This window comes from Pezoporus wallicus, unplaced genomic scaffold (genome assembly GCF_028554395.1).
Source record: "Pezoporus wallicus isolate ANWC-B61680 ecotype Strahan unplaced genomic scaffold, APGP_CSIRO_Pwel_v1 contig_161, whole genome shotgun sequence".
Classification (NCBI taxonomy): Eukaryota; Metazoa; Chordata; class Aves; order Psittaciformes; family Psittacidae; genus Pezoporus; species Pezoporus wallicus.
In genome coordinates, this window is record NW_026642654.1 from 1,738,332 (window position 1) to 1,764,551 (window position 26,220).

The following is a 26,220-nucleotide window of genomic DNA, read 5'->3' on the forward strand; positions in this document are numbered from 1 at the left end:
CTCACACTTCAGCTTTCTCCCATGTTTTTTACACTTGAAATATTGGAGCAGTTGGCAACAATTCTGGTCTTTGGTTCAAAGCAATATATTGTATTTATTCTGATATACCACAGTACTTGGATGAAAATATGTGCCTGACTGTAATTATAAACAACTGTTTTCATGGCAGAAGATTAATTCTGAATAAACGATTACTGAAGCACTTGCTTGGATGCACTTATTTTTGCAGTGATCCTACTAAGGTCTCAAAACTATCTCATTCTTGGTACTTTAAATGCAAATTTCACTATACCAGCTACCTAGAAGGAGGATCGCAGTACTGATACTACATTTTGTGACTTTGACTTGTTGGCCATTTTGGATGGCAATGCATTGCTTAATGCTGCATTAAAGTAAATGGAGCCTGTCCAGCTACATTAATTTGAAAGAGGTACCACTGCTCTAGTAAGTATACATAAAGCGGAAAGGCATAAATTCCCAGGAATATTCAACAACTAGTAATTTACATTTAAATGGAAACAATGGGCATAGCATTCTCAGAAGTATGGAATGGTTTCAGACTGGTTTTTTTTTTAAGTTACAGCCAAATGTACACAGCACCACCCTCCGATTTGCTCAGATGATTACCTGTGTAGTCTAAGTGAAATCCTGGTATTAAAAAATGCAGTTGAAATTTCTGTCTTTTGCTGTTTGTTTGGAGTATGAAGAAACTTAAGTATGGATGGCTGTGGTTGTGGCAACAATTGATTCTCTGTGTGTCCCATGCCCCCTGCCCCCCATGTTTATTAGCAAAACATGTAAAACTGATTTTTGTTAGGGTTTTTGCCCTCAGTTTTAATATGAGCTTCACTTTTAAAATCCGAAAATACAGAGAATGATTTGGTTTGTGTCATATTTATTGTTTAGCTATTAAGAGTACCAGCTTGTTTCTTCATAAGGTAAAGAAGAAATACCAAACATGCAATTGTGAGATGTTCACTCTTTCGTTTTGTTGTAATCCTGTATGCAGCTAGGAAATGTGGTGTAGAAAAGATTTTTATCTGCAATTTCTGCAGTCTGCCAGTTGTTGGTGCTTTCCCACAGCTGTGCAGAACCTGTACTTGCCACACTATAAACTTGACTGATATACGGTGAATTGAGAAGGAAAGTGGTTCTCTTCACTATCACTTCACATCATCGTACTTTATGGTGAATTTACCAGTAATGATTTTTAACAACATGTCTATTTATATTAAACCAAGGGTAGGTTAGTGTCACATGATAAGAAGAAATAACACTTAAGTGAGGGGAAAAACATTCGAAGACCAGGTTTAGGTCCAAGCAAATCGTATTTGAATTCCAGCTAGCTCAAAAAGCTACATAAGCACAGGTCTGGAAGGTTTACTGTTAAATCTTAGCATTAGCATCTTAAGAGGATGAACAGCTGCTCTGCTGGTAAATACACATACAATTGTTGGTTGGTTTCTTAAAATACGACTCTTCAGGTGAGTGAGTGCAAAGAGGTTTTCTTCATGCTTTCAGAATGAAATACATACTTCCCAGTAGTACAGTCACAGAGAATTAAAAATTGAACTTTTTTTGTCTTATTACTGGGCTGAAGACGTGAAATAAGAATTAGGGGAAAAGGTCAAATGTTATAAATTTATTTTGGGACATATATATTGCAACCTCTGTGGAAGCTTTTGAAAATTCAGGCAAAGATCAATACACTTCCAATAAAACCTTTAAACTTCCAATAAAACAATATTTTAAACATTATATATATATATTTATATATTTTTAATTAAAGGGATCATTTTAGCAGGATTCTTTTTTTTTTTTCTTTTTCTTTTTATATTGCATTCCTCTGACATAGGTCTTTCCAGATTGAAGGGATGCAAATGAGGTAAGAATTAAGGCAAACCTAAAAGGCATGCAAATGAAGTACATTTATATCCACTGACAATACAAGCACATGTGTGGATCAGACTTAAGAGCTGAGGAACTCTTCCCCTCTGTCTGTCCAGTACTACTTTACAGCAGAATGGTGACATGATTTCTAGTAAACAGTTAACATTACCGTGGGTATTCAGTGTCACTAACATTACTCAGTCTAGGAGACACGGAGCTAGCATCAGTAAAACATGAACAATAAATAATATAATTCACTGCAGCACATGACTGCTGCACAGGCTTCAGAGGAATAGGGTTGTTGTGAAATGACATTGCACACATCACGTTGTGGCAGTTTATTTTTATAATATATACTTTTAAAATTCTTTAGCAAATGACATTCTCATGCACACAAGTGTTTCAAACACAAGAAGCAAGTCCATTTATAGGTAGTCCAAGCAAATTTTTGTGTGTGTGGAAATAGCTGCAAACTGAATGGAACATTAAACTTCTGTGCAGTCTATGACGCATTGTACACAAGCTCATTTTTGAATGTCACACTGCAGGAGTAATACAATGGAAGGATCACTCTTTGCAGCTTCTTTGAATTCATCCAGTGTGATCTGGTCATCTTTGTTCTTATCCATCTTACTGAAGATCTTGTCTACCCGTTGCTCAGGCGTCAGACCATCCTCATTCATTTTCATCATGATCACAGTGCCCACCATTTTGTAGATGGCCTTTGGAAAGAAACCAAATGGAAAGCTCAACGTACAAACTAACCTGATTTCTTGATGTGATCAAATTCTGGAAAGATACTCCAGCAATAACAGGATTATCAGTTTCCCAAAGGATTAAGCAATTTTTTTTCTCTTTTCATTGAATCTGGTGTCCATACATTTAAAACAAGGAAGAATGTATTTTACTTTCTTTACATGTAGATTATTTCAGTGGTTACATTTTGCATTCTAGAACGAATTTCTGTGGCTTTCTGTTTCAGAGTGCAAAACTGTTGTAAGCTATTCTCTGGATCAACTGTTTATTTGGCTTGTAATCACTCCAGTGAAATATTTCACAGGAAATCTGAATAATCAGTGTTGTTAGAAATTATCACCCTTTAATAGCTTTCTATGGGTTCAGGGGAGCAAAAACTGGTATTAACTACTGTGGTGAATAGCTGGTAGATAACGATGGCAGTAAACTGCATCCGTATTATGCACTGTGGGCAACTTAATGCCCATCTGTGAGACCTCACTGAAAATAGCGTGTTGTTTTCCCTGTAAATTTTCATAATCATCTGAAGTTAATCGCCAGTGGGGCTTCAGCCACTTGAGCTACAAACCAGTAATTTCACTGGTGGTAAGTGATTCTGAGATGGGCTTTGTAAATCCTTTGCTGTGCTATTCGTATGGTTAATCTGTTCATCAGAGAAAAAAAACAATTACCTCTGGGTATTTAAAAGCTTGTATGTACTCTCTGCAATGCTCAAAGATTACATCTATAAAAATCTCAGTCTGCTTGCACCACTGACGCATGAGTCAGTGTAGAACGAATGTATGTAATCTGTGCTTTTAAAGATAGGTACAGCTATTCGTGTGCTTAAAAGCTAAAGGGTACGGGAACAATCAATTTCTGTTAATGTTCAGACAGGTTATGTTTAAGTGTCACATTGGACTCACCTCTATGATTTCCAGCATTTCCACTCTTGTAATTTTACCATCACCATCCAAGTCGTACATGTTGAAGGCCCAGTTTAGCTTTTGCTCAAAACTGCCCCGTGAGGTGATGGACAGTGCACAAATGAACTCTCTGAAGTCGATGGTCCCATCTCCATTTTTATCAAAGGTTCGGAAGGCATGCTGGGCAAACTTTGAAGCGTCTCCATATGGAAAGAACTGCAAAATAAAACAATGATTAGAACTGTGGGCAATGCAAAAGAACAAGCTCTGTACCTGCCTGCAAAACACTGAAGTGAGGCATTTACTGAGAGTTGCTGGTGGGCTTTGTGTGAAATGGAAGCTACACAATGTAAACTTCTGTAACAGTAACAATGCAATGATTAGTCAACAGTTTTCTCTACAGCAAACAACATTACAAATATATTTCATCCTATTTTAAAGCTAAATTAATGAGATGAACCTGAAACCGAAGTTGGGTGCAAATGGGAGATTCTATTTAATATTCTCTGATTATGAAAAACAGTGACCAAGGTGCATTTTAGGACTATTTTTTCTGCCCTTGATATGTTGCAACCAAGCAAAAGTGTGGGCTTGTTGTTATAGAACTTCGTTTATTCAAAAAGAAGAATCTACACATCATAGCATAAAAAAACAGGGACATATATTCTGCCAACCAACATGAATACAAGTGCATAAGACAAGAGCTGAGATAAACGATACAGAACAATGCTTTCATGTTTAATATCCCTTATCAGTGAACACTGCAACTGACTGTAGCTTAACAAAGTATTTTACATGACTATAACATGTAGGTTTTCAGCTGCTATTTTTTCCCTCAGGAAACCTGTGATTTAAGACATTTGACACAGTAGTTGTTCTTTCTGTGGCCCAGATGCAAGAAAACATACCTCTTAAGAATGGAAGTTTAAGTCCCACTGCAGTGCAGGGACTGTACACAAATAATGATTGTTTCTATATTCCCAGCACAATTTTGTGGAGGTTCTCATGCTCCTAAAATAAATATAAACCTGAATTATCCCAATCTGGGGCTGTCTCATTTTGTGCTTTCTGAAACCCCGATTCTTAGTAAGTATTGCATTTAGTAATGTAAGCTTGGACGAAACTTCAGTAGCAGCTGAGGAAGTGGATCTGCAATTTTCAGTTTTCCATTTCCCCATCCAAAGCTTTCACTGCAGGCTGGTGGTTGCTGTGGTCAGCCGTGAAAGCTCTTGAACAGCACACTCAGATTTCATGGGGGATCTTGGGGATCTCACAGCATATACAGAAATGGGTGCTACTAATTGTCTGAGTAAACACACCTGTAGAACATGACAAGCCTTTGCTGCTTTTCCTTTGGGGAGGCCAAGTGACCATTTGGATACTGTATCTTGCCCTAAAACCACAAAACTTCACGTGCAGCCAGCTGCTTCTACTATGTGGGTCATGTCATTGCTGCATTGCCAAAGGGGTCCTAACCTGAAAGTTTTCTTCAAAACTGTTTTCTCTGATACCAATTTTTTCAGGCATCATTCTGGATAACCTTTGCATTGTGGAAGAGGTACAACACAGTCACTTCTCTGGCTCAGCGGCATCACAGTCATTGGAAGATCTTCCTCTTACCCACAAAAGAGATCAGGGTTAAACTTTGCCCCCTCTTCATCCATTCAGAATATTGTCCCCTGTTGTAAATTAACCCTAAAGGGTTACAAATCGCAGTGTTATCCCAGAGGTCCATTTCGATTCCCAAGTATCTTTTCAGGAAGCTCCCTGAACATGGTGCGGAGGCATCTGGCGTGTACCCATTCCAGTGGCGGTTTGTCCAGGTTAGCATTGCTGTTAAAGTTGTGATTTTCTTAGTTGACTTTGTATGGATCAGAGTTCACCCACAGCTTCTCTGCCCCTTTTCCTATAGCTGAAAGAGGTATTTGATATTGTCTGCTCCTTAAAATGTAACTTATGGGGTTGTGCTCAACCCAGCCTCTGTTATGTTCTGATAATCCAAACTGACGGAGCCTTAAATACCTCAAGGCTCTGTTCCAGCTCTTTGCGTACTTTCTGATTTTTGACCTTTAATCTTTTTTTTTTTTGTAAGCATGACTGGACTCGTAAACACACACAAAGAGATATGGATTCTCTGATACACCTCAGGCCTGCAGCGACTGCAGCTACCAGACCTTCCTGAATTGTTCTTCTGGTGAAAACCTCAGCCTTCTGTCAAAGCCTCCATGGGAGGCCTTAGCTAACTGTAAAGACACAGACTTTAACTACTTTAACACTAGTCTGAGCCAAGTAGCAGTGGGAGACAGGGATCTTTAGAAGAGAAACACCCATACTTGGCAGGGGGAATATAAGGAGGGAGGATGGCACTCTGGCGTGAGCTCAGTGAATCCCTCAGAAACAAGTAAAGAAGAATACAGGGAGGATTTTCAGAGGCTACAGCCACTGTGCAGGCCAGTGCTTTCAGCCTTCCCTTCCAAACCCTTGTCCAGGTGATCAATCTACTTATGAGAGTAATTAGTTCCCTTCTGCTGCAATGGTACCACTGAAAAGTGCACTCTGCACACCAACATTTTCTCCTGCTTTACCCTTTTCATCCAAAAGCCAAGACACACAATACCTGCCTGGGTTTTTTACAGCAGTAAGTTCCAAGGGTGACCAAACACTGATCATTCCTTTGTTTCTGCTTCTCTAGTCTCATCTCTTGCTTGGACTGCACCTTTCCTGACCAGTTACATGAACATGCTAGCATGTGAAGAAAGTGTTTTCTCTACAGACAACTATCAATTAGGGAAGGAAAAGAGGAGAGAAAAAAAATCCCTTATTCTGCTTCTACATAGTGGAGAAGATTATCTTGCAGACTCTTAGCTCCTAGAGTGTTTCTAGACACTCCTGGTGGTATATAGGGGCTTTTCTAGGGTCCTGGAGTAGAAGTATCTAGTGAACAGCATCTGCAAATTGTACATAACTTAAGTCTTGGGGAAACTGATCAAATACATAGGAATATTTATCTGCTTGGCTGCAGATGCTTTAGCATCTTTGCAGCGATGATGCCCACAGACAACTCTGTGACCAACTCTATCCAGATCACCTTTGGGAGCGAGTTACTGAAAAAGCATAAAGCATATACTAAAGAACATGCATAAAGCATACAAAGCATGTGGCTCAAGCTTTAGCATATGGAAAGAAAAAAAACCCAAAGCAGTATATTTCTCCAAATTCCCCTGTGATGTGGGAGGTTAAAAAAAGGGTCTCTCCTTCATTTGTAGGGTGCAGTGGGGTGAATCTACAGACTGGCCTGAGTGGTGCTTTGGTTTGCATGCAATGTTCTATCATGTTTTGAGATTCATTTCTATTAAAAGGGAAATTCTGCTGTAAAATGGAGAAAGACAGAATTGGTGTACAAAGAGCTGTACATGCTGCCTGCACATGCCCAGGGGACAACCCAGGCACTCATCTAACATCAGAGCTTTCAGCACTGAGGCAGGAGCTGGAGTGCAGAACGGGGTGGGGGCGAGCAGGAGGTGGTACAGCGCTTCTGTACCCTATCAAAAAAATCTACTTTAACTCAGGTTATTTTCACAATTCTCACTTCATTTGCATCTTAACTGCTATGATACTGAGCAGAATGTGTCCTATCAGCAGTATGGGCAAATGAAATGATCCAGTTACTACAATGGGTTTTGAATGAGGCCTATGATGATGTTAAATCTGAAAGCCTTTCCTTGCCACTTTCTAGTTCTGTCAAAGGTTTTTCCTGAGTTACTATGCATTTCATGAGATCTTTAAGGAATCGAAACACACCCAAATGTTCTTACTCAAGTCCAGACCCACAAGGGCGTTTAGGCAACCAAGGCAAAATCCACAAAGGGACACAGGCAATGAAGGGCTCTGAGCAGTTGCCTCCATAGCCAGGTCTTCCATCACTCTAAGGTGTACACGTTATGGCTGTTGATTTCCAAGGCCTTTTCTCACACAAAATTTCCCTCTAAACTTTGGAGATCCTGTTTCCAGAGGCAGTTAAGCATACCTTACTCTGCTGAAGTCTTTCTGTGGTTCCTATCCCCAGCTGCCCTTTAAATGAAAAGCATTTAGATGAATTTAAATAACCACTGAGGATTTCAGCCTCACAGCTTTCAGAGGCAGAAGTTTACTGTAGAGACATTATAGGCAATGAATGAGCACCCAAGAATTTGGCTCCACAGAAGCAGAAGTAATTTCAGCAGCTCGGCAGGCTTCCATTAGCAACTTAATTGAAAGTTAAGGGATTTGTATCCCAGAGATACAGATGTTCCTGTCTTGTTCCCCGCCCTCACCCACAGAGCAGCAGCACATCAGCACAGAAAGGCACATCATATGACTTTGAAAGGTCTGGGTTGTCTTGTCCATATGCATTGGAAATGAAGTGAGGGTTACAAGGATTTAATTTCTTTACTGAAATTTCAGGGTATGGAATTGGATGATGTTTCTGCACTGCACTAGAGGTGAGTGCTGTAACAAATCCAGACATGATATTCAAAATTGTGGTACCAATGGGGACCCTCTTCTCAACCTTCTCCTTATCCTCTGTTCCTGTCCCCTCTGCATTATCCCTCCATTACATACAGACATCCTAGGATCTGTCCCTGCCCATGGCAGGGGGTTTGGAACTCAATGATCTTAAGGTCTTTTCCAACCCTATGTATTGTGAGTCTATGATAGGTCTAAAAGCTTTTCAAATAACTCACCCCCAGATACAACACTAATGCCACAGATCTCCATATAAGCTGAAGCACGTGTTGCACTAATGAGAATGATGGGGATCCCCGATCTCTGCTTCACCACACATACAGCCAGAGGAAAATGGGCAGGTTGATTGGGTCTTGTGGGGCAATGATGCATGTAAAACTGCCTGGAACAGCAGCAGGGTTCTGTGGAGTACTTTTCAGAGCTGAAAGCCTTGCCCGAAAACATTTTTTGTGTATTACCAAGCTGGTTAGCTTAAAAATGTCTTTTTGTAAGCTATTTTTACTTTGCAGATGAAACTGGAAAGAGCAAGCGTACTCTGTTCATGGTTAGTGAGCTGTATTTCCTCTGCCTTCCAAAGTACAAATAAACGGATAAAAATGATACTACTGTGTCAGAGTGCACACCTTTTGAAGTCCAAGCTCAGTGTATTCCTGCAATGTAAAAGGAAGATTATCAAAGCAGACAATGATATTTAGCCTGTCAATGTGTAGGGCTGATGCTGATGGAATATGCAACAAAGCAATGGCATTGATGTATTTTTTTCTGTCGCATGTTAATATAGCTACACTGCTCCAGAAGGCAGATTCATTCTGTGTTCCTCCTACAGCTGCCTCTACTGGGAGCAAAGCATTATCAGTTTTCTGACTTCTCCCACTCAGCCTTTGAGGGGCTACCTCTTTCCAGTTTGTCATACACGTACCAAAGCACTCATCCCCAAAACATGTGACTCCCTGCTCAGTATCTGGGACAAAGGCCATTTTCTTGCTCAACTATAGCCCTTTTATTGTGCTTTACACAGACAAAAGGTCCACTGGACCGACCCATAGGAAAAATGCAGAAGCAAAGCATGCAATGACACAAGCCAGTACTGCAGGTGTGCATGGCTTTTACCAGCCAGATGCCTTCAGAGGAATCAAGGTCTCTTTAGTCAGCAAAAAAAAAAATGAGTTGGATTATGTTTTGCTGAGTATTAGCGAGAAGGTTACTCCATGGGATTACAGTGGATTGATACACACAAATCTGGGCTTCAGGCTGACAGGATACAGACCTAAGCCTTTCAACACCGGCAAAATTCATTGCTGCAAAGCAGAAAACACCATGATATTTTCTGCAGCAAGGTGAATAAAAAAAGACATCAGGGATAAAGCATCAGTTGCAGAGCAGAAATGATACAGCAACATGAGAAAAAAAAACAAAACAAACAAATGTATAGACTGTCCCAGACCTGAACTTCACAGTAAAAGCTCTCCAGTCTTTTGTCTGCACAGATGCTGAGTCTGGTATAGCTGCACTCTTAAGTACATCTGCAGTGTAAGGTAGAACTATCCCACATGGTAAAACTGCCTCCAGCTTGCTGGAGGGTCCATCCACAGCCATGGGTATGTAGGTTTTAGCAGCCCCTAAGCCACGGGGCTGAGCCTCTGGAAAGGACAATCTTGAGGACCATCAAAGACCAGAGTTTCAATGTCTATTTAGATCCAGACCTCAGTTCTCCATGTGTAAATCTGTGAGATGTCCCCACCTCAGAAGTGCTCTGTGAGGATAAATACAATGGAGAATTGTGACTCTTTCAAATACTGCTGCAGTGGGAGTCATACAAGCAGCAAGGACTGGGGAGAACTGCCAAATCCATGGATGGTTACTGCTTATGTCTCTGCTTAGCATCTTTCATGCTGTGAACATGTATGCATGCACAGACACACAGGGAGGCTCATATGCAGCTGTTAGTTCTTCACATAAAGAAATACAAATGCCAAGAAATGTAATTTTCCCTCTTCACAGGAAAAAAATCACAACTTGTACAGGCTGAAGTGGGATCAGAGAAAAATCTGTTTCTTACCCAGACCACCAATGACCGTGCCTCGCTCTCACATTATTAAGGACCAAGTCACCCAATCTTACAGATGTTTTTAGCCACTGCAGAAATGCTCATTTCAGGGATATGGAGAAGAAATACTTGAGAATTTAGGAGCTAACCTTGAATTATCAATACCAGTTCCCTGCAATTATGTGAGACACAGGTTAAGAGACCAGAGAATAAGCACACAGTATAGGCTGCGATAAAGTAAGATCCACAAGAAGTTGGAGGAAGATGGATGGCAAAAGAGAAGCCATGCTGCTGCTTCCCAAGCATCCATCTGGCAGGGTCTACCTCTAAAAAAACCCTTTCAACCTGAGAAGTTAATCTTTATATTCACATTTGTGGGAAATTAAGTCATTAACTACCAGGAAATGAATCGATTTTCAATCTTAGGTTTTCTCTGATTAGATTTGGACAATAAGACACTTAATTGAGCTGTTGCAGTGCTATAGGTCAATACACCAGCACATCAGCTATTACTCAGTGCTAACAAAAAGAAAATCTGAATTCAGAGTGTATTGTCAAAACAGTTAGTACTGCCAGTGCTGAACGCCATGATGACTGTTGATTAAACGTTATTTCCCTCAGATCTTCCTTAACTGAGCAGCAGCACTGGAACTCAAAATAAAGAGTTGGGCACAGACTTCCACTACCCCAAGGTCAGCGACAGCACAGGGCTATGGCAATGTCAGGATCCTGCTGTGCTGTTGCTATGCCCCAACCTAATTACAACATCCTTTTTCTTGACATCATGTTATCTCTTTAGGAATCTGGGAATGTACCAGATGGAGAATACACTGATCTGGGACATTCCTTCTCCCCCTCTTCCTCTTTCCCTCCACCCCAGTACTGGTCATCTGACTCCTTTTCATCTCTGAAAAAGGCCTTATTTTCCCAGTGAATTTTGGCTCCAAATGTTCAGAGCATTAACCTGAATGCTGCGCCTGCTGTGCTGTGAAGTCCTTAGTGCAAATTTCACAAAAGAACAGGGCTATAGAAGAATCAGGAAGTGCTATTTCCAGCCAGAAAGGGATTTGAAACACAAGTCACTAAAGTCTGAGACAACCATCTTATGAATACACAGATGGGCTGCAGAAAAAACGCTCGTGCCTGAAATATCTGACTGTCTCATATACTTATGTAATATGTCCTCCTAAAATTCCTATACATATGGAGTTGTAGCTCAGTACTGCAGAAAGGAAACTGCAGAAAGAGAAGGAAAATGTCTATAAGCAGGGAGTGTCGGAGAACTGAGAATCTGAACCTCAAGATCCCAGTGACTGCTAAACTACACAATCCCTTTTCTTGATATTGAGTGCAAAACCTGCTAATTCAGGAATTACCAACAACTAGCTTTAACTTCTGGGGAGAATTATCAATTCCCTGAAGCACAGCTCACTGAGCTGGGAACTGGTGGACTCAGGTATCTTTTCCAGTTCATAAAACCTGTGGTAATACAGCAGTCCATAAACCTTTCCATACAAAGAAGAAAACTACAACCTGAAGTCCAGAAAGACCAAAGGAGTAGAGAAGAGGAAAGCTGTATGGTACCACAAGCACCTTGAGAGAAAAATAAAGTGCTTGGAAAATCAGAGTGCTCAAGGAGAGAAAATGTGAAGGGCTGCCCCCCAAAATGGTGTTTCCTGCTAGCCATCACAGGCTAGAAATGGGAACTACAGCCAGCACTTCCAGGCAGCTTGGTCCCAGTAGGGACACATTCAACAGTATAAGTAGCTGTATGACAGAAACAGTCCCTAGGTCAGTCAGTGTGCAGCACTGTGCACTTCATCCCTTTGGGCCCAGCCAACCACAGGCAGTGGGCAGGCAGTGTTTTTTGTGTTGTACTCAAAATGCTCAACAATGCCTAAGGGTCAGGCAGAGTTAATGACACAGGGCACATGGGAACCCAGCTGGGTAAATCTCCTGCTTGGAGACCACGCAACATCTGTCCCTGAACTCCCGTGGACTTGTCACACAAACACATGTCTGGTTGGAGCTGGTAATAGAAGAATAAGGTTTCCATGCAGGACAAAATGGGGAAGAGTTAAGGAAATGGAAAGGACCCTAAAGTTAGAGGTGAGAAGCAGGAAGGATGGCAGCAGTGGCAGCAGCAGTAGTTAGCATAATAGCCAAGGGGCAGGAGGGCAATGACTTCACATCATCCTTTTTTCCCTTGGCATATCCTGTTGACTTTTATTTTCAGTACTGAGTATGAAAGTACTTCAACTACTCACAGAGGAACTGTACTAAAATGAAAGTTTCTAATAATTTGAAATTGGAAATGGGCCCCTACATTAATGCTGCAAGGCCTCTTAAAGCTTTTCCTTTGCAATGAAGCTGTGAGCAGACAGGTTTTCAGGTATCCTTCTGAAACTTACAGCCCTGCTTTGAAGATCCATCTTCTGTAACCCTGCCAGTTCTGTTCTTGTGGTGAATAGATAATAAAAAAGGACTCTTAAAACAGTGCAGTTTTAAGATTCCAGCTTTGCAAGATAATGTATTTTCTCCCATATCTACACTTTCTCTTATGCCATAAGTTCTTTCAAAGGTCAACACCAAGACCTACAAGCCCAATTGTATATAAAACCTTTGAAATATCATCATTCTGGTGCAAAGGATAGCACATCTATATGCATCGATGTGGACTAAATCAGTTCTTGCTTAGGAAAAACGTCTTGGAGGAAAACACTCTTGAGCTCACTGACGTTTTAAAAAAAACTGGTTTTATTTATGTGAACTGTTGCACACATTTGTAATTCCATGTGAATAGAAGTATTATTATTGTTGTTACTGACAGTCACGATATCTAGGAATGTTGGTTAAGCAGCACTTCTTAGATAAAACCTAAAGCTCAACATACAAAAGAAATAAAGAGGAAAGAGGAAAAGTCAGTGCAAAGGAGCCTGGAAGACTTTTCTTTGTGACTTGATTCCAGTGGATCTTCCCAAGAGTGGGAAAGGAGAAACGAATGACACAACTCATTGTGTCACCTTCTGGGAATTAAGATGTATGGGCAGGTCTAGAATAAATCACAGATATGCAAAGACAGCTCTCAGCAACACTGTCTCCTCATCATTAGCTTCACAGATCAATCCCCCTAAGGGGAAGGGATCTTGAACAAAGACTTTTCAAGGATGAATGTAATGTAAGGATGTAAAGGAGCATTACATTCTTGTTCCTTGTCTAAAATGGTGCAAGAAGGGAAAATCCTCATGGTATATAAATCATCTTTTCCCCATCAGTTATGTTCTTTGCCATCTGTAGAAAGAGATGTAGAAATCCTCCCTATGGGCCATATGGATCACTGCTTTCACAGACATGGCATCTCCCTAGATATGCTGCTGCTATGCTAGTACTGACTGTGCTCATGAGCTAATGCAGACAAAATATGGATATTGTGATAATCAGTACTAGATGGTTCCCAAAGGTGTCTCCTTTTTAGACAACTGGCCACCTAAAGAAGACAGTATCAACCCACATGTAGTAGTGCTTCTCCTGTGTTTCATCCCTCCTACTCCAATCAACTTGTGGGGGATGCAGACTTGTATGAGATTATCCTAAGTAAACTAGATGCTTGAAGGGGGAAAATTACCCACAGATTCTGTCCCCGCAATACTGTAACTTTGTATTATCATCTTGCAGTGGGTTTTTATGGTTTTATTCACTCTTCCAGATGTCAGACATGATCTCAAGGGTTCATTTTAGAGAAATCTGTAAACCTATTAGAAAAAAATTGGAACATGCTGCTTGTTGATTTGAAGCATTGCAAGTGAGAAGCAGGGTTGCCTTCTCTCCTGCATTTGCCTCCTGAAGTGACTTAAAGCCTTCACCACATGGTACCTTTGAATTTCAGCTCCTTTCTGCTGTGAGAAAACCACCACTGCAGCTAAAAGCTATAATGGGTAGAACAGCCTCCTCTGTTACAGATAGATCAACTGGCTAAGAGCTTACCTGCCACTTGGTTCCTTTAAGGTCTTAGAATTATTCATGCTCTTAGTCTATGAATGACTTAACACTAGAATGCAATAAAACCATACAAAGGGATAGTATAAAATCAATTCTAAAATCTGCAAAGAAAAAGCTACCTTTAATTAAAAACAATAAATGATTTTATCTAAAAGGGTGAACAAAGCTATACTAACAAAAGATGCATGCTTAAAAGAAAGCTACTATCTATGCAATTCTTCCAATGCCAGGCTATCTCATTGCATGCACTGTTTGACACCATTATTACAAGTTTCAATAACTTGATTAGGAGTCAGCTGAAAAGAAGACAGTAAGAAGCGCTCCTTGCTGCATTATTTATCACACAAGCTTAGTGCAGCTACACATTCTTCTTTGGATTAAGACACCCTCTGTGCCCCAGACCAACTGAAGATACCCTTACTACTTCAGTTCGACACAAAATTCTGAGTGTGACCAATGTAAAACTGGTGTCTTCATTGCAGAGAATGCAATTTCATTTCAATCTCAGATCTATTTGAATTCTTCTCCCCAGCTGGAAAAAATCTCTAAAAACCTGAAAGCCCAACCAAATCCACCTGCAGGAGCAAAATACAAGATCTATTTAAAGACATAGCAAAGAGTAACTAGAGGGATGTACCAAAATCAGCATTTCCCATTAATAAACACTACCTCAAAAATACGCTCCAAAATGCAGACTGATGCAATCCCAACTGCCCAGCAATGTAATTATGGTAACTAGCTCACATTAGGGAACAACTGTTGTTTTTCCACACTGAGTAATTAATATGAGTAATAGATTTGTCTTTTCCCCCCAAGTATTCTGGTAAACATGTTAAATAAATCAAGTTGTAGGCTTTCATAAATAACAACAACAGCTACTCAGCCCTTAGCAAGCATGCAATGATACAATAATAGTAAATAATAATAATAATGGCAAAATAAAGAGTTCAGTATTGGGGTGAGAATTCAAAGGAGGACACCTGCTTTCAGATAAGTTTGCTCTTGTATCTTATAAGAGCAGCAGATTGCATCCTTTCTAATATTCCCTTACCCCAGAGTCAACAAAGATGAAAAAAAAACCCTATAGACATTAACAGTTGAACAATAAACTATGTAATCATGACCAAACTATTATGCTACCAACAGCTTTCCAGAAGGATGCCGGTTTATGCTTGCTAAGAGTGAGCCTCCCAGGAACACTGCTCTTGGTGATGCCAGTTCCCAAACGTTCTTTCAAAGTTTATAGCTGGGAGACACAGCCCAGTTCCTGACATCCCCAAGTTCTTTCATATCTCCTCTATGAGTTGACTGCATATAATGCTCTTTAGAGACAAGTTCTTTCTAGTGAAACAGTAATGACATATATTTCACATTTATTTGATAGACTTACATTTCATACCAGATGCAACTGAGGATGAAAAATAATGACCTAATTCTAGTAAGATGTTAAATTCTCAAACAAACAAATCAAAACCAAGGTTACAGAAAGATGAGAATACAAGAAGAAAGCATTTTCTCGATTGGTTGCCATTATCACTGAAGCAGCAGGTAAACAATCTTCTCCAGCATGGGGGATTTTCTGAATTTGTTCTCCTATTGCATTAATTTTGCAACACACTCCTGACTTCTTGATGGTCAAAGGATTTTCAAGCCTCTAAACACTTCATAAATCATGTGCAAAGAGATACTCAATTCACAACCGCTCTCTTTTAAAGGCAGCTGTCTCGAGAATGCAACTAGTTTCAGAGACTCCATATATGATACATAATATACAATACATAATATTTAGCCTCTTACTTAAAATTACATGTCAGAGTTGCCATTTCTTCTGTTTTAGAGATAACGCACTTATAAAAATTGTGTAATCCCCCACTTCTCATAGCGTGAGATCTTTATGGAGAGGTGGCAGCATCTCCATAACTAAGGTCAGCACCAGATTTCCTTGTGAGAAAGTCTTGAAATTCTTTGCATCTTTCCTTGATGACAGCCAAATACCTAAAGGTGATAATATTGCCCAGGCAAAGATGGCAACAAACTAGCCAGAGAATTCAGTCTCTGAGGATGTAAAAATACTTACTGAACAAGCAACACAGGAGAATCGTCTATAGTCTTTGTTAAACAATAGCAGAGAAGAAACTTACACTATGCCTTAGATAGAACATATCTAAAGAACAGGAACAGCCTACCAAGCTAATGGGTGCCAGTGCTTTTTAGCTAAAATATGGAGAAGCTTCTCTTTCAGGCTGGGGTCTAGGGTCGAACTAGAAAACACAACACTGACATTTCTTTCTGCAATTGGGATGGAGCACAGAGGATACCCAGTCCAGCTGCCAGTGCAGATTTAGCAGCATCACCTGCTATGACCCTCAGCTCATGAGGAAGAAGGCAAAATCCTAAAGCACAGCACCAGAGCTCTCAAATTGAGCACTTTAAGGACTCACTCAAGCAAACACCATTAGCACTTAGCAGCAGTATTTTGGGTTGTCCGAGTATGAAAGAATTCCAAAAGCACCAAAGTCACTGAAGGTCTATCAGAAACTGTGTTCTAAGGTAGCTCTGTTCTTCCTTTCTTACAGAACTGTCAGCAAGTCTGTACCTCTGCCAGTTCACTCTCTCCTCGTAGAGTATAAGCAGACCATCAACTCTTAGGGAGCTCCCAGAGCTCAATGGTATTTTCACAGAAGACAGACAGTTGAAGACTCCCTGTGTTTTGGCTCTCTTCATTTGAGTAAAAGTGAGTGCATACTCAAAGCAAGCACAGAAAAAGGTAGATTCTCCACAGCTAACCAGGTTATTCATGGAGAAAACCATCTAAACAAAGCCCCCCTGGCAGAGAAAGAAGGTCTAAAATTTAATCATTTCTACTGGCTGTCAGCATCAATACTTTCTTACAGCTACACCCCAGAAAAATGTTTAGGTTTGGCTTCTTTACTCACTAGATTCCTGACTGCCTCTCAGCCATGGACAGTCCTGATATCTAATCAGTTCCACTGTACCTACATACCTGTGAATATACTTATCTTTATTCTAATAACACTGCTGAAAAACTGGGGTTTTTGTGAGCTAAGGTGTTTAAATGATCTGTCACATTTAGTACAACAGTCGGCCTGACAAACACCAGTTCAAAGCTCATTGCTAATTCTTCTTCCATCAATGGAAAGAGATGCTGCATCATGATGGGGTGATCTATTCCAAGACAGGTTATATATCCCAACAGCAGGCATGACCTGAATCCTATTCCAGGTGAGTACTTTGTGATTTCTTGGGTTATAAAGGACTGCATGACTACAGGCTAAATGAAAAATAAGATTTTAATTCTCAATTGAAATATAAAGTGCTATTTCCTCATGAAATGACAGGGAGGAAAAGAAATGGTATGGCACTGAAGCTTGAATGAGATGCAAATTTGAGGTCACGGTATCATGTGTTTGAGACCCGTCATGAAGCTGAAACACAAGTGAAGCTGTCACAGAGATACAATGACAATCCAGTCCCACATGCTGATGAAGTGACTAAAATCCAGAGTGACTGCAGAGCCAAGGGAAATAAAGCTGTTTATTCTCTACCCTGTGTACATAAATAGGAAAGATTTGGTTCTGTTGTCCTGTGAGCACACTGAGATGTCAGTCTAAAGAAAAGACTGACCTGCGCTGTCTTTACAGAATGGCAGAATATGTTGACTTTTCAACTAAAATGTATCTTTGGATATTTCTATTGCTGCAGCGGAGCTGTGTTTTCACAAGAGGGCAATGTATATTTCCTAGTCACAGCAAACTCTGGGTTTTTCCTCTGACAGATACCAATGACCCCATTGCCTCAGGAGAGGTAGCAATGTGTAGATTTTAGCTAGCTATACCAATTTGTCAGACATGTGGTTAATAACAGGTTTTCAACTTTAAAAAGAGCTGTTTTCACACCTACAGAAATCTGAGTGATCCCAAAGTGCTTTGCTAGCATCAGTCTAATAACACAACCTGCCCACACAGATGGACACCAAAGTACCAGCAGAACAAGGCAACAAAACAAATGCGCTTGCGAGATTGTACATATGTAAGCCACCTACCAATTCTACCACTTTTATACACGACCTATCACATTATTATGATTTGGGTCCATCTGCTGAGACTTTCTGGTGGAAAACAGGGTGGAATATTTGCTTTAAGTAGCCTGTAGGAAAACTCAAATTACCAGATAAAGGACTACCCTGTGTTTGCAGACTGAGTCCCCAGTGAAGCACAGCAAGTCTGACATGTATCAGGAGCATCAGAGTGGCTGCCCATGCACTGCAGAGTCAATCTGCACATGTACAACACACCCGGGGCTGACACCAGAAGGTGCAAAGTTCATTGTTTCAGTGCAAATTACTCACACAACATATAGATGTTAGTTATACAAAACACAAACAACAGGAAGTGTCAACTTGCTTTTCATGGTGTGGAAGCAAATAACTCTCCCTAAGAAGACTACCAAGAAGTCCAGACACAACTATGAGAAACAGCGTATTTTGAATTTTAGATGTTGGCAAGAATTAGCACACCTGAACCATCTACAGCTCTCGAGCCATGAGAGCAAGCAGTGTACTGCTGAGAGGGCAGACAGATTTCAGGTTGTTCCATAAAGCCCAGGAATTACAGTTTCCATGCAAAGCAGGTGAGATCTTGGTTTCTAAATACCTTGAATTGTGAATCTCATCTTCTTCCAGATTCTCCATAGAAAGGTTGGGTTTGGTTTTAGGCATTAGAAACAAATGCCAAGGCCAATCAGTGAACTAAGATGAGGCTTTTATGTCTGTTATGCTCCCAAACAAGTCCAAACCATTTACACAGTTCACTGCTTTACACTGCACTTTTTAAAGCCAAGTTTTCAGCTTTAATTAAAAGACTGTCCAAAGCCGAGGAAGAGTTTGAAGCATGAAGGACCTAGTAGGAGCTTCCACGGGGGGGGCCAGTTTCATACTGCCCCTGTGTCTAATGCAGCTTAACATTCTGGGCTGCTAAAAGCTCTGCTGCATCCAAGTAAACTTTAGGGAACTGGCAGAGCTTTGGGGCCCTGAAATAGTGACTGTTTTCACTGGAGACATTTATGACATTGGAATAAAGATTCTCCCACATTCCTTAGCTTGCACTGAGATCCTGTAGGTTTGTCCTCCCACTGCCTGCGGAGCAGATAGACACACTCCGGCACTACTCTGCCTCCAGAACCCGCTTCCACCAACATCTCGTTTCAGTTTAACTTGAAAAAAAATAAGAGCAATTTAATCTTTCCTGCCTTTGACTTCGAGGTTTTGTTCTAAATGTATTTTGACAGCAGAAATAAAGACAAAGTTTTAATAAAACTGAACCACAAACTGAATTATGTATTTCCATTTCAGGAGACAATTTCACTGCTAATAACATCACTCCCTTCCAAAAGCATGCATGGCAGAATTCAAAGTATTTCTCTGTTCCTTCACAGTATTTTGTATCTGGCAGTATCTCTGCAGCATACAGAGCTCCCTCTTACACGTGTATGTGTCATGTGTCTCACTTTGTTTGCCCAGGAGTTGGGGTGGGAACATCTGAATTGCTGAACCAGTCTGTCTGGAAAATTTGTATGCTAGTGGATTAAAATACAGACTGAACCCTGGCAACATCCCTGCTTTGGATCTCTGCCTAGAACCTTTTTTCTTCATATTCAGTGTTCTCTGAAAACATGCAGCAGCTGCAGGCTTTTTGTAGGACCCCCACACCAACCAGAATGGAAGCACATGGCAAGGCAGGGTCGACACCATGTTGACAGCCGGGTGGAACATCTTAATTTTCCAACACTGAACCTTCATTTGGTTCTCATCTTATAGAAACAACTGCAGTCAAAGAGAAGCTTACTGAACTAAGATCAAATGCTGAATAGATGACTTAAGTGCAGATTTGTTCTTAATTAGCCTTAAGACACTCAAAGGGCCAATAAAACAAAGGCACGAATTTTATTGTGTGTCAACAAAGAAGGGGCTTGAAAGAATTTGCATCAGCTGCTAAACATGCTCTAATGATCACCACTGGATTATTAGTAGTGACCTAGATGTAAAAAGCTCTGATCTTCTTACTCCCTGGTTATTATTCAGTTTCTAGATCTCTTTAAGGTCAGTTATAGTGAACAAAAATTGGGATGGGTGAAAATAGTGTGTGATATGAGGGAGAGGAACATGGAATATTGATCCCCAGACATTTCACTGAATAAAGCAGGCAGACACCAGCAAACATGACTAATAAGAACAAGCCAGAAAACAGCATTATATTTCAAAGAAATCTAGGGGGCAATAGCTTGAGGTAATGAGATACAAAGTCTTTCACATGTAGGTCACCAGTTTTAATGCAGCTCTGGTCGTAACAAACTCTGGTCATTAGTATCTGACAGCTGTCAGAATGAGATGGTAGTCCTGGTTTAATTGCTAGTGATATCTCCAGAATGAAGCGTATCAGCAGAACTGTAATGCTGTTAAAAGTCTAGGCAGGAAGGTCAAGGACCGACTGGGCATTGAGAGAGGATCTCTACCCCCTTACTGAAAGCTTCATTTTCTATTAGTGTCAACTTGAGATATCTCAAGGGTAATAAATCTCTGTGAGGAAACAGAGGATAAAGAAAGCAAAAAACAGTTCAAAGAGAGCTGTGAAACTGCTGCCTTGAACCCAGATCAAGGGCCAGCTCCCCAGCTGGTGATTCCACTGAAGTGCTCGTGCTGCACCAGTTCACACTGCCCCAGGGCTTCTCCCTGGTATGTTCAACAGCAGCAGCGCAGGGCCAGCAGATGAGAGTGCAGACACATGGCGACATGGAAGGAAAGGAAGAGCAGACCAAGGTCACAAGAGATGGAGCAGGAAAAAGGAGCAAGCTCAGAGCATGACAACACAGACCTTAGCATGGGTCCTTCCCAACACAGAGCTCCCTGTTTTTCACATCCTGGTGAAGCAAAGTTTATTATTTTATATATTGCACTGCTGGCCCCACTACTGTCTCTGAAGGGGGTCAGAGCAGACATCACAGAGTGCAGGAACAGTGCAAGTGGCCATGTCTCTCTAATTCGTGCTGTCCCTCAGCCCAGGGTCCCTCTGAAGAGCCACAGCAATATATCAACTGCAGAGTAAGGTGTGGGGAGAGCCTGAAGTTGTAATTCACATAATCAGGACAAAGGGTCCGCCCAGAAATTATGAATAAGAAACAGAGCTCATTACTGCTGACTTTTTAAAACCTTTTCTTTACAATAAGAGAAAGGCCTGAATTTCCAAAGCCCGTGTGAAATATCTAACATTCCTATCAGGAAATGAAAGAAAAGATGATTTTAAAGCTTGCAAGACAGAGTCTTCCCATTGCTGATCAGAGCAGGGAGCTCTGATATCTATATTTAACAAAAAAAAAAAGAAAGGCTAAGTTTAAAGATTCAACTTTGATTCGTAAGATCAAATGGTCTCCTTCTCTACTAGCTGTGCCTTTAGTTTGTTATTAAGAGATTTACCTCACTTCATCTGTCCCACACCCAAGTATTCCATCTAAGCTACTTATCAAGGTTCCCTTAACAGTGACTGAAGAAAAGCAATCGCCTGCAACAGAAGACTTCTCTGTCTTGGATGCTTGGAATAGGTAGGCTAAAAACTCCTATCAAGAGGTGGTTGCTAATGTAGCTTGGACTCCAACATGGCACAGGTTAAGTGGGTAAGTTGAACACAGCATTTTGTAACCAGAGTGACTCTTCAAGAATTTTATGAACGTTTTGGATGGGTATTTTGGATTCTGCCTTGAGCAATCCACTCGATGCTATTACATAAAGCACAACGTTTTTACCTATATGAGTCCAATTATCTGAAGATATTTGTTTGCAAAAATGACAAATCAAATATGTGCATAAATAGCTTAACAAAGATGGGTTTAAGTCCTTCTTCCTCACAACAACTAGTGTTGTCCTATCTGCTCAGCATGAGAAATATGCTAAAAAGGGAGTCATGCTTATGGTGTTTTTAAAGTATTTTCCTTTTAAAACTCTGCCATTTGCTTTTGGAAGTGTGTAAGTGACACGCAAGAGTCACATTCCAAGTATTTCATGTATAGCAATTTCTCATAAAAAACAATGCTCTTTCACACTGCATTTTAGGATTGTGCAGATTCCATACTCCATTCAAATGGCGTCTCCAGCTGTTACACAGGGACAGAATTATCAACAGAATTATTGTTTTCTTTGAATACTGCCCCTAAGTAAATGAATAAATGATACGGAAATGTCCTGAGGTAGAGCAGCCCCAGCTGAGGCTTTTGCCAATTTCGAGGATAATTCTGCCCAGTACTTTCCAGCCAGCTATCCATCAGGCTACAAAGCAACCACTAGATGGGGGTGGTGTATACTACACATGGGGTACCTGACACTTTTTGCTTGGCTTTCTCAGAAACCTCGAGGAAGAAGAAACTTCCACACACTGTACAGGCCTCCACTATGGTGTAGGTCAAACAGCATCCTTCATCCTTCCCAAGCAAGAACCAAGTGCTTTTAAGTTGCTACAGGCTGTTGTGTTACAAAAGCTGCATAATGGAAAGTCTTAATACTTTGGAAAATGTCATGCCCAGTGTGATACAATTGAGCGCTGCAGGACATTGATGAAAACAAAAATGAGGGATTCAGGAGTTCCTCTACACTTCATTTAAAATAATCACACTCTGCCCCACGATGCTACAGCTGACTCTGTTGAATTTAGCTCCATAATTGGCAGTGGAAATCTTTGCTTTCTCTCTCATGGAATTTACGTGTTCTGCTGCTCTTCCTTCCAGCAATGTAATTACAAGAACCTGTTTAGCATAATTAATTTGCAAACAGGTTGGATGAAATGGGATTGTATCCCAAAGGCTTTTTCAGCACGAAGTGAAACTATTTCTTCACCTGTACTGTAATCTAGAGCCTCCTGTACAGCAATTTTTTGCACTTTGCATTTTAAAAGCTCTTCATTTTGAAAGGTGCTACAATTGGAAGCCCAGTTCTGAGCTGTGCTGCTGATGTATACCTAGATTATACAGCTCATTCTGCAAACCACGGTCCCTAGGGTATCCAGGCTCTGAGCAGAGGGAAGCTCTGTAGTCAAGAGCTCTTCCATGTTGGAAGGGTTTTTACTGAAATGGATTTATCTTCCTCAAACATCCCCAGCCCAACCTGATCTGAAACAACAGCCTTTGTTTAAGGAATTTTGGATGTTAAAGGATGTCCTGCACAGCCAACGAGAAGAATGCTGAGGGAACAGGGAGGGAGGAACCCCTCCCCACAGGGAGCAGCTGAGAACTTTGCTCCTGCGTGACCACTTGGGGCAGCTTCATTTGTCCCAACAGCAGTTCTCCCAGCTGTACTGAGACCTGGCATCATTCCTCCCTCATGTTTCCATAAGGACAAGGGCACAGAGAGGGGCATCACCCTTTAGTGCATCACCCTCACTGGCACCTGCCCCACGCAAGCAACTGAGACAACGCCCTCAACACCCAGCGCTAAGCACATCCGCAGGACCCTCCTGCTCGTTCCCTTGACTGTGAGGGAGTTGCAAAGGCACATACAGAGCCCCAGCCTCTTAAGTGCTCCCTGCAATTACCAGTCTACCAACTGCAACAGCCACACTTAGCTTCTTATTTATTGTTTATTTTAATATTAACTGTGAACCTGTCCCCTTTGGTCTGCAACAGAGAGATTTCTGATTGCTCTAGCTCCCCTCCATGACAAATTCATTTCCAAGGAGTGATAATAAATCAATCATTTATGGCATTAACGGCTTAGCTCTAGAGACTTTTAATTTCAATACAATCACGGCTAGCTGATAACAGCAGGCAAATGGAAAGCCCTACCCCCAAAAACCTCATTCAAAACTGATCATCCCAGATTAGAAAGAAAGAAGATTATTTTAATGATCCAACCTGAGAAAAGATCATTTGGGTAGTTTTACATAGAGGGAAGTACATTTATGACATGACAGTGATGGACAAATGATGCAGAAAATGGGTCAGTCTCCTTTGGAGAAATCTTTCAAACACTTGAGTTTACATGGGGACTAACAGACTTGATGTCTGGCAGTGCAGGGGACAGGGATTAGTCTCTACTAAAGGACAGATGCGTTGCAGTGAAGCACCTATTAAACTCAGCTATCATGCAATCAATCAAAACTCATTTAGCAAGCTCATGGTTTCTAATGATCATATGATATTCCTGTCAAATATTATTTCTATTTAAGCCCTAGTTATATTGTTTTTATAAATAATACAAGCTATACAGTTCATCAGGTAGTGAACTGGGCCATGCTGCTCAAAATACCACTGATGGAGAACACTTGCGAGGGGAGTCACAAGATTTCATCTGTTGATTCACGACTGGAAGAATGAACACACATGATACTGTGTGAGGCACTGAACTGGCCATTCCTTGAAAATCAGGCATGAACCCCAAATAAATGTCAGTCAAATAATGCTTTTAAAACGTGGGGCATTTGAGCAAATTCAGTTACTAAAAGGACTGCTACCATTATGAATTAATAATGAATTGTGTGTCCTCTTCCACACAAAATCACCACATCACATCACTGGAGTGCTAAGGGACATATGACAACTAAAAAGCCATGAAAATAGTCTGTAGCGCATACCTGAAGCCCTGATTTATATACTTATAATAGACAGGGAGATTTATCAAGATCTGTATGCAAGGCTGTTAATTACAATCTACTAGGTTTTAAGCAATAAATTTGAATTCAGAATGATCAGATAAAAAATAATGTAGTATATTTTATTTTAAATTATTAAAAGAATGGGAGAGAAACAAGCATTTGATTGCTTCCATAAGCTTCGTAATCTTAACTGGTTAATATAAAATACTTTATTGAGCTCTTTAATAATTGAGTTTCATTATTAACTACAATACTGAACAAGCTATTAAACTTGTTAAATAGGAGACAGATAACCTCTTGAGCAGCAGAGTCATCATTGTATCTCACTATCAAGTGCCCATGTGAATCCTCTAGTATCTAAGACGGATTCAGTCCATGTTGGTTTCTTCGTAAGAGTATTTTGGCCTCATGTGGATCTGTTATATATATCTGTTATATAAAACTTGTAGGATTTTTTTTTTTTTCTCTTGAGACTTTTATCCCTCTGACCAAATTGTATGAATCGTGGACATAGATTCAAAACTCCTTAGGGGAAATTAGAAAGACAGATGCAAACATGCACACAACTCAATCACATCATCTTTATTTCCTTAAGAGAAGAGACAGAAAATATTGTCCAGACAGATTTGACAGTCAAATGTCAAGGGGACCTTAATGGGAGTTTGGAAAACTAAGTTTAAATACTCTCAAGTAGAGGTAAGATTACCCCTTAAACCCCAGAATACTCTGAGGCACTGCACTGGGGGTTATAAAGGAGGCAGAAACATTACTTTTGTGGAAAGGCTTGAATTTGACTTGGTGCCTTGCTCCAGAAAGGGTTCTCCATTTTGGGAATCAAGAACTGAGGGACACAAATGTCTTCAGCCCAGGTCATGGGGTGCAATGTTTCCTGAGAGCAGGACTTAACCTAACTCCCCCTCCTGGACATCTCTCATCAGAGAATCAGCTCTTCCCTGAAAATATGTACAAGTGTCTCAGCTTGCTCGACCCATTGAGCAGGCACCTAGACACACACCTTGTGCAAAGTAAAAAAGAAAACTCATTTCCTGTTGAATCTGTCTAGTTAGCTCAATTGTTTATTTAACATTTATATTAGGCTGCTACACCCAGGATCTCTTGTGCACATGCCATGTGCAGAAACAACCTCCAGTAGCACTTCTATGCAAACTGTTGATGCTCCTTTTTCCAAATCATACCACTCACAAGCAGTTAACAGCTCTTGCTTGGGAAGTGCTTTGTCTCCTTCATGTAGCTCATTTGCACATGCATTTCACTTCTGAAGCCAGACAGTAACATAGGGAAGATTAAGACATGGCACCACATCATCTATCCCAAGTCCCTCTTCCTTGGCAAAGGTAGATAAAGTATGATCTCTCATGTTGGCACAGAGAAAACAAGATCAAACCCAAGCAAACACGCTCTAATAAATAGGACCCTGACTTGTAAAAACTAAGGCTTGCCATGC

General features: G+C 40.6%; 1 protein-coding gene across 1 annotated transcript in view; it reads right to left on the reverse strand.

Annotated features, from left to right (window-relative positions):
* Positions 1–1,627: 1,627 nt before the first annotated feature.
* The window catches only part of VSNL1 (visinin like 1), an 86,557-nt gene continuing 61,964 nt past the window's right edge, over positions 1,628–26,220 (reverse strand). The window contains 2 exon segments of the mRNA XM_057431780.1: positions 1,628–2,612; positions 3,552–3,767. Of these exon segments, the coding sequence (XP_057287763.1) occupies positions 2,415–2,612; positions 3,552–3,767 (414 nt within the window). The 3' untranslated portion in view covers positions 1,628–2,414.